The following is a 9,482-nucleotide window of genomic DNA, read 5'->3' as shown; positions in this document are numbered from 1 at the left end:
AATGTATGTCTGGAGTGTGTTTTTGCATGTATGTGTCCAAACTTTTGAGTTTCAAAGAACAATTGATTAGGGAGTATGCTTGGTCTGTGAATGTTACTTATCTGGTTCTTTTTTGTGTTTTTATTTTCTCTTTTCATTGCTTCGAAGGTGTTATTTTTCTTTTAACATACTGACCACTAATTAAATGCTTTAAGTGGCAATGGATGTCTGTCCTTGCTATCCATCCTCCAAACTGATATCAATAAGAATAGAAAAAAATGTAATCTTATGCTACCTTGGACACACCCAATTTGAAAGGTCTGTGTTGCATTGTGAGGAGATATATGGTAATCATGTTACTAGCTTAGCCTGTGCAAGCAGATAACTGACAACAACAATTGTAACAAATGCCTTTTTTCACTAGGAAGCGGATAAAAAGACATGTTATGAAAAAATTATGTGCCTCAGGCGTCACTACTTTATCTGACAGAGGAAAGTGAACATGCAAGAGGGAAAGTGAAGTAGGTCTAGGCCATTGCTGCATGTTGAACCTTGCATCAAGTTAACTAGACAAAGTAATTTGTGATAGTTGTATTTTATTTTATTTTTTTAATTCCCATTAGCTTAAGGTAGAAAAGTGATAAGAGTCACTTCCTCTCTATTGCTTTGTGAATTTATTTTAACCACTTCCTTTTGTTGACAGATTGAAGCTGTGGCTCTTCATTGCATATGTTGTATCCTTCGTTTCTTTAGCTGGATCAGCGGGTTTACTGATCCAAGACTCACTTGATAAATCTGCCCCTTCAGTTTGGGCTGGAGTTGCAGGTGTTTTGCAGTGTGTTTTTGTCTTGATCAGGTAAGTGCTGGTTGACCATTTAATGATTCATCTATGTCCTCTTCAGCTCTCATGTTTCTCTCGAAAGCCTTTGCAATCACATAAAATTATTTATTACTGTTTTTGTTGCCTCCAGTTGTGAAGCAAAATTGCCTCGTATTTTTTAATTGAAGAAATTATGTGTTTGTAACCTTAAAAAACAGAAAAATACGAACAAATGTTCTTGGAAGTGGATATTTAGAAAGCTCTTTCAAAATGACTTTCAAACAGCTAGCATTTCAGATTTAATCAGAAATCTGCACCTAAATTTTATTTCAATTGTCTATTTAGCATGAACCATTATGATAAGAATTTTTAATGTTCTGACTGCAAATAAAATTTTCCTAAAGCAGCTCGAAAATGCAACTAAATATACATCCTTCCGAGGTCTTTCTCTGAAATTGAAATTTGAAAGTGTGATTGTGTCTCCCTTCCAATTCCATACCTTAAAGCTTGAAAAGGATCAATACATGTCTATTTCAAATTTCAGTCTTGAAAATGGTTTAGATTCTTTGTAGCACAAGTGACCCCAATTTCTTTTTCTTTTTCATTACTTGTATTCTAATTCGATTTTGTTCCATACAGTGGACTGATATATTGGACTTCTCATCCTGAATAAGGTGCACCAAGATATGACTTGGTTGGAGCCTCAAATTCTACCAGGTTATGTCCACCCATGTATTATCTTGTTTTTTTTTTTTTTTTTTTTTTCTGACGGGAAATAGCCAGCTTCGTGTAAATCCGTAAATGTAAATTGTGCTAACAATCTCGACGCTTGAGCCTCTGGGTATATTCATATTTCTTGTTTCATATAGTTGATCAAGATCTGTTACACAAGATAAATTCAGTCGCTTGGTGTTATCTATAAAGCCCCCCCTTGTTTCTTAATATTTTGAATACAAGAAAGGAATCTCTTTATGGTTATAACTGAGAATAATTCTGTTGACTACATCCAGGTTGGACTAGAAAATGTGGAGGGTTCAGATCGGTTGTGTATAAATGTTTGTGTAAATAGCATTATTCACTGTGAACACCAAAGGTGTAAGTTGGCAATGATTCCTAAACTCAATTTTTGCATCCCCTCGTTTAATATCTTAAACAGCTTTGAAAAAATACTTTAAAGGGCCAAAGCCCGAGCTGGAAAAATATATTAAAATTCTAGTTAAACAAGGGTGTGGAAGCCCCCTGCATACTCTGCTTGAATCAATAGTCCAAGATAAGCTGGCGGAAAGGTGTGATGTTAATGGAATAATGGCCATTTTTCGATGTAGAAAACTGACATTGAACCAGGCATTATGCTAACTTATACGACATTTCCGTTACATTTTGATAGCCAGTGTTATGACGGAGTTCACTAGAGGGGCTTCTGCATCTGCGAAGATTAGGTGGTGGGGTGGACACTGATAATCAGTATTTTGTGGAGCTCATGCTAACTCATGTTCTACTTGATGAACTATGTCTTGCCATGGCCCATTTCTATAAATTTAGTCTAAACATTCCTTCTTGACCATAGAATTGGATGCACGAAAGCTCTATGGATGAGCTACCCTTGTGCGTTAGCAGAGGATATTACATTCCTCAAGAACGTTTCATATTGAATCACACCTGCAGAAGTGCAAACTCACCCAGCTGTAGTTATTTCTTGATTCACTATAGTTGGAATTCAAACTATGGGGTTTGTGTGGAAAGGAATAGTGAAAATTATATGTATTTAAATTAGCGCAAATATATTTTTATGAATACGTATGAATTTAATTTAATGTAATAAAGTATTTAATAATTTTTAAATTTTATAAAAATTTGTAAACTTGATTTATTTATTAAAAAAATTTATGTTAACAATTGAATTGTTGAAATTTAGTATATATATATATATATATCAATGTTTATATTATTTTAATATGCACTGGAATATTTTTAAAATATTTTATAAACTTTTTTTTTGTTAAATCTTAATTTTGGAGCAAAATTTTGTCATACTATATATAAAAATCCATTTATCTGAATATTTGTATAAATATTAGCATTAAATGTTATTTTAATATATTTTCAAGTCTAATTTACTTATATTTATAATTTATCAATTTCTATACATTAATTTATATATATATATATATATATATATATATATATATATATATAGGTTTTTATTTTTTTTAAAACATGTTTATTGACTAATTCTTATGAAATCTCAGTTACATCGTAAAACTGTGTCATATACCATATAAGAAAAATTGAATCATACTATATTACATTTTAGCATCAAATTCTTTAATTATAATTTTGGGTTTGAATTTTGTGAATAAAAAAAATATGATTGAGATTTTATTAAAAGTAGTTAATCAATTTTTTTTAACAAATATTAATATATATTTTAGCTATGACTCAATGATTAAGAAAATATATTTATTTTTAGATTTATAATTATTATGTAAATGACATCAAATGCTACATTACTAATTGTTTTCAAGACTAGTTTACTTGTATATGGATAGATAAAAAAAAATATTACGACCCTTTCGCCCATTTTTAATTATTGTCATATTTTAAAAAAAATTAATGATAGAAAAATAATCAAAATTTAATCCATTTATTTAAGTTTGGTAAATAAATTTTATCAACTATTATATATTAAATATAAACTGCTATTTTATGAGTGTTTTAGAAATTTATAATTTTTTTGTTAAATTTTTTTATCTATTTTTTTTAAACTATAATTATTTATAAATAAAATATTAATATTTTAAAAATAATTTATTAATAAATAAAAACAAATTTTTGTTATAATATAAATTATTTATCATAAATTTAAAATATAATTTATATATTTAAAAATATTTATTTATATAAATTTTAAATATAATTTATATATTTAAACGTAATATTTATTTATATATAATTTATTATAAATTTTACTTATATGTAATAAACATCCTCATACATTAGTCGGACTAAAACACTAGTTACAACAAATATCTTATGGCCGTTGCTGTCCATTTGTAACCAATGCCAGATTTCCCCCTGCTTTCAGTTTTGTGAAATAATTGAGTACTGATATAAATAGATTTGGAATTAAATTATATTCACAATTAATGAATGAACAATAAATTATTAATAAACTTACGAGTATTTAAAATTTTGTAAATATAATTTATTCATAATCTATATAAATGAACTTGATAATTAATTAATCATTCCCCTTAGTTAATAGATAAGTTTGTTAATTAATGGAAGATCTTAAAATTTTTATTTATTTATTCTATTATATTAACCATTTATATCCACTCATAATTGATACCAAATATTCTCCTACATTTAAAAAATAATAATTACTCTATATAAATATCATATAATATATTGCGACACTTTCTACTTCATATGTCATCGTACATAAATAATAAATAAAAAACAATTAATAACATAATTTTTATAAATAAAATCAAACGTATTGAGGTAGAAAGTATCACATTCTTAACAAATAGCATAACCAAAAATTGTAAGGAAATAAAATTAGCGTATTTAAATAAATAAACAAAAAATATCTTAATCTAATATTAGTTATGTCTTAATGTCACATGTCCTATCAAAACTAGCGGGATCGAGGCACTTCGTCCCTCTATATGTATTTTATTTTAGAATTTAAAATAATTTATTTATAAAATTTTAAATTTGTTGTTTTTTTTGTGTTATATATATTGATTTATTTATTTATTATAGAAATTATTAACATAATTTCATGGTAAAAAATGAATAAAATTAAGAAAATATTTAATTTATTATTTTTTAAGTTTAATTTTAATTTGTTTAAATGAGTAAACATAATTTAGATTAAAAAAATGACTAAACTTAATAATTTATTGTAGAATTTTTTTATAATATATTTTGTAAAAAACTCAAAAGAAATCCAATTTCCAAGTAATAAATAAAAACAACTGTAATATAGTTTTAAATTTTTTTTGAATAAATTTATTTGATTATAGGTTTTAAAATTAATTTTTGAATTTTAAAACTATTAAAAAATAAATGAAATTCAAAATTCAAAATTAGGCATAATTTAAAATTTATTTTTTAATAAGTGGAGAAAAATTAAATTCATTGTAAAAATAATGAAAAAAATAAAAATTATTGTAAAAAAGGACTAAACTTACATAACTTAGTTTAAAAAATGTCTAAATTTAATAATTTACTGTAGATTTTAAAGAAAATTTGTTGAAAAGAACTCAAAACAAATCAAATTTTCAATTATTAAATAAAAATAACTTTGATTTAGTTTCAAAATGTTGATTAAACTTATTTGATTATAGATTTTAAAAGGAATTTTTTAAAATTTAAAACTATTGATAATAAAATAAAATTTAAAATCCAAAGTGAAATTTTAAAATTTAAAATTTAAAAATCAAAATTCAAAATTTTGAAATTCAGAATTCAAAATTTAAAATTTAGAATTTAAGATTTTAAAATGAATTTTTAAAATTTAAATCTATTAATAAAAAACAAATTTAAAATTTAAAATTTAAAATTTAAAATTAAAAATTTTAGAATTAAAAATTCAAAATTCAAAAATTAAAAATTAAAATCTAAAATTTAAAATTTAAAATTTATTAATTAAAAATTAAAATTTAAAATTTAAAATCTAAAGTTTAAAATCTAAAATCTAAAATCTAAAATCTAAAATCAAAAATCAAAAATCAAAAATCAAAAATCAAAAATCAAAAATCTAAAATCTAAAATCTAAAATCTAAAATCTAAAATTTAAAATTTAAAATTTAAAATATAAAATATAAAATATAAAATATAAAATATAAAATCTAAAATTAAAAATTAAAAATTAAAAATTAAAAATTAAAAATTAAAAATTAAAAATTAAAAATTAAAAATTAAAAATTAAAAATTAAAAATTAAAAATAAAAAATTAAAAATTAAAAATTAAAAATTAAAAATTAAAATTAAAAATCTAAAGTTTAAAATTTTGAATTTTAAATTTAAAGTTTAAAGTTTAAAATTTAAAATTTAAAATTTAAAATTTAAAATTTAAAATTTAAAATTTGTAATTTAGAATTTAATTTAAAATTTGAAATTTGAAATTTAAAATATAAAATATAAAATATAAAGTTAGGCATATATTAAATTTGAATTTTTAATAAAATATAGTTATATATTTAAATTTTTAAATCTATTAAGATAGTAAGTTTAAATATGATTTTTTTTATAATTTTAAAGGGAAAAAATGAATTTAGAAAATAGAGATATTTTAAATTTAAATTTTTAATAACTTGAGTAAAATTAAATTCTTTGTAAAAATAATACACAAAAAAAAATCATTGTAAAAAAAAGACTAAACTTGATAAATACATTGAGTTTATTAATTACGTATACGTATGTAATTAATTTAATTATAAAAAATTATTGTTATTATTTAATGGCACATATTATGGTTGTTAAATAAAATTAAAGAAAAGTTTTGAAATTTAACGTGAATCATGAAGATATTCTCAATGGTGACTTTTAATTAAAATCCTTCTTATATGTGAAATAAATAATAGAAAATATCAATGGAATAAAAAGCAGAAATTTTTTTTGGAAGAATTACTGTAGTAGAAGTATAGGGAACCACAAAATGTTGGATCTTAATTTTATTGCAAAATGTTGATACTTCAAATGCAAACAAAGCATTAAAAAACAACCTAAAAACCAAAGTCAAAACTAAATTATTGTCATTTATTAAAAAAAAGGCATTTTAATAGATTGATTTATTCTTATTAAATAATAGCATCCTCGTTTATGGAAACTGTCTCAGACCATTATTTGATACCTATTTCAATGGTTAAGTTATTTAAAGTGAAAGCAATGCCATTTGTACTAAAAGTACAACCACCCTTAGTTCTTCGCAATGCAATATCATAAAGTTGTCAAAGGGCAAATACCTATCCGTTATTCTAAACTTTATCCAATTAAGGGAAGTCAATTTGACAGTTGAAATGAAACAATTTGCGGGGAAAAATGCGATGTGAATATTCCAGACCCAAATATTCATTTAAAAACTCCAATAAACCTATAACAAATTTGAACTAGGAGAAAATCTCAACATGGGGCAATTTTTCAGAGTGAACGAAACAACGAAATCTAATATACATAAGCGCAAAGGCACAAAAATAAAAGAAAACAAAATTACTCCAAATCGCATCTAAACCTTTATAAGTCGCACTATTAACTATGTATGGTTTACGTTTTTAGAGGAAACATTCAAAATGAAAGGAAAACAAAATGAAATGAAATCAAGAATGAAGGGGATGTATATAATGGAAAGTATAATAAAGGAAGTGAGAGAGGATATACCGTAATGGAGAATAGATTATGCACCGATGTGTAGTTGCCTTAACAAAAAGAGAGGAAGCAAGAAAGACAAAATTGTGAGAGTGGGAATAATGAGTGCAGTTACTTAAAAAGGTTATTTGGTGAGGAATAAAAGATTTTAAAAATATAGAGATGACATTTACTTGTATTAAGATGGTGGTTATTAAGGGTAAAAAGGTCATACTAAAAGTGGAGACCAAATGGTGGTTATGAATATTTGTATCCCTTTTATATAATGTTATAGATAAAACCTAATACTGAAGCCTAGGCCTTGTAACACCCCAGTTTTTATTTCACTTTTTATTTATTTCAATTGAGGGTATTTTGGTAATTTTATAAAGGTATAGGGGGATTTAGTAGCTTGGAACGGGCTGTTCCGGAATTGGAACGGGCCGTTCTAAACTACCAAAACATATGTGATTTAGTAGCTTGGAACGGGCTGTTCCAGAATTGGAATGGGCCGTTCCAAACTACCAAATTGTATGTGAGTTAATAGCCCAGAACGGGCCGTTCTCAAGTTGGAACGGGCTGTTCCGGACTATTAAAAACTGCTTTAAACTTTAAGTGGGAACGGGCGATGGCAGTTGTGAGTAATAAATGCACACCAGAATGGGCCGTTATGGGTGTGATTTTTACCCATGTTTTTATGGTCCAGAATGGGCCGTTCCGAATTTGGAACGGGCCGTTCCGGCGAAGCCTGAGGCCTATAAATTGAGCTCTCTGCCACTCCCAAAAAGCACACCTCTCATTTTCTGATTTCTTTTCTTCTGCTCTCTCTTCTTTTCCTCTACTTTCTACTTTAGACCGAGGGGAACCCAGGGAGGGAGATCAACCAGATCTTGTGTAGATTCAGCTTCTATATATCTAGGTACGGGGGAAAAGAGAATTATTTATATGTAGAGTTACATGAGGGAATTGGGTAGAGGAAGAACCCGTAGGATTATGAGTAATTTTATAATTATTTTTGTTTGGAGAATTATTTGTCTTATGTGATTCTGTATATATTTAGGACTATGAATATATGATTAATTTGTAAAAATGATGCTCTGGGAGAGAGAACGAAATTATAGAAAAGTGCCTGTAAGTTAGGTTTTGGAAAAATTGGATTATTTATGTTTGAGGAATTAATGATACCATTAGATTCTGTATGTGTTGAGGATTAGAAATATATATTTAATTTGTAAGAATGATGATCTGGGAGAGAGAACGAAATTGTAGAAAAGTGCCTGTGAGCTAGGTTTTGGACCAATTGGGGGTTTTACTGTTTATGTTGAAATTATATTAAATTGGTAATTTCGTTGAGTATTATATTAATTTATGAATGTTATTGTTATATTATTTGATAAAAATTGATGAGTTAGATGTGAATTGTTTGATGTGTATGAAACCCATTATTTTGGACTTATTTGATGTGTGTATGGATTTGAGCTATGAGATGAGATGTTGTATGGATGTGAATATGATTATGATTGTGGCTCCTCACATCAATGACTAGGGATGGCATGGCCCCTAGGTAAGTGATGCTACAGGGAGGGCGTTACCCTAGCATGGTGTGGGATGAGTAAGACAGTTAACACATATCACTTATGTCAAATATGGCAGCCCTGACATAGGGTTAATTGTAAGAGATTGTGTGGATTGTGATGTGATTGTGGTTCCTCACATCAATGACCAGGGATGGCACGACCCCTGGGTAAGTGATGCTACAGGGAGGGCGTGACCCTGGCATGGTGTGGGATGAGTGAGACAATTAACCCGTATCACTTATGTCAGTTGTGGCGTGGCCTTGGCATAGTGTTAATTGTAAGATTGTGTGAATTATGAATGTGAAAATGATAATGTTAATTGCAAGATTTGAGATAAATGGGTGTGATTGCGAATTATGAAGTGAAAATGATGCATGATTGATAGAGTTATGATATATAGAAATGCTTGTAAATATTTCATTATGTAATGAGATTACATTGTTGTGTATGTGCTTTACATATGGATGTTTTCTTTTCTTACCGTACAAATTGTGAATGTTTTAGGTGAGGAAGATCTGGCTACGAGTGACATCTAGAATGCCAACGGTTGAATTGTGGGGATGCTCTGATATTGTGACATCGGGGCAGAGGATTTTTAGAACATAGGTTTTTATATGAATTTGGAATTGTAAATGTTATTTTTGAAAACAATTTGTAAACTCTTGCGTTTCATTTTTATTATTGTGGTTATTGAAGAATAATTTTGAAGATTTTCATGTGAACCCTTTTACCAAAATTGAAAAATTTAT

The 9,482-nt window shown here is 26.5% G+C and overlaps 1 protein-coding gene across 1 annotated transcript in view; it reads left to right on the top strand.

The window, feature by feature from the left end:
- LOC109797077 (transmembrane 50A-like protein) overlaps nucleotides 1-1,663 on the top strand; it is a 2,400-nt gene extending 737 nt beyond the window's left edge. Inside the window, exons 3-4 of the mRNA XM_020356984.3 lie at nucleotides 683-835; nucleotides 1,439-1,663. Coding sequence (XP_020212573.1) covers nucleotides 683-835; nucleotides 1,439-1,472 — 187 coding nt within the window. The 3' untranslated portion in view covers nucleotides 1,473-1,663. The remainder of the gene's footprint in view (nucleotides 1-682; nucleotides 836-1,438) is intronic.
- The last annotated feature ends 7,819 nt before the right edge of the window (nucleotides 1,664-9,482 follow it).

Source organism: Cajanus cajan, chromosome 6, assembly GCF_000230855.2.
Source record: "Cajanus cajan strain Asha chromosome 6, NIPB_CcT2T_4, whole genome shotgun sequence".
Classification (NCBI taxonomy): domain Eukaryota; kingdom Viridiplantae; phylum Streptophyta; class Magnoliopsida; order Fabales; family Fabaceae; genus Cajanus; species Cajanus cajan.
Note: the sequence above shows the minus strand (reverse complement) of the source record. Positions and strands in the feature narration are given on the sequence as shown.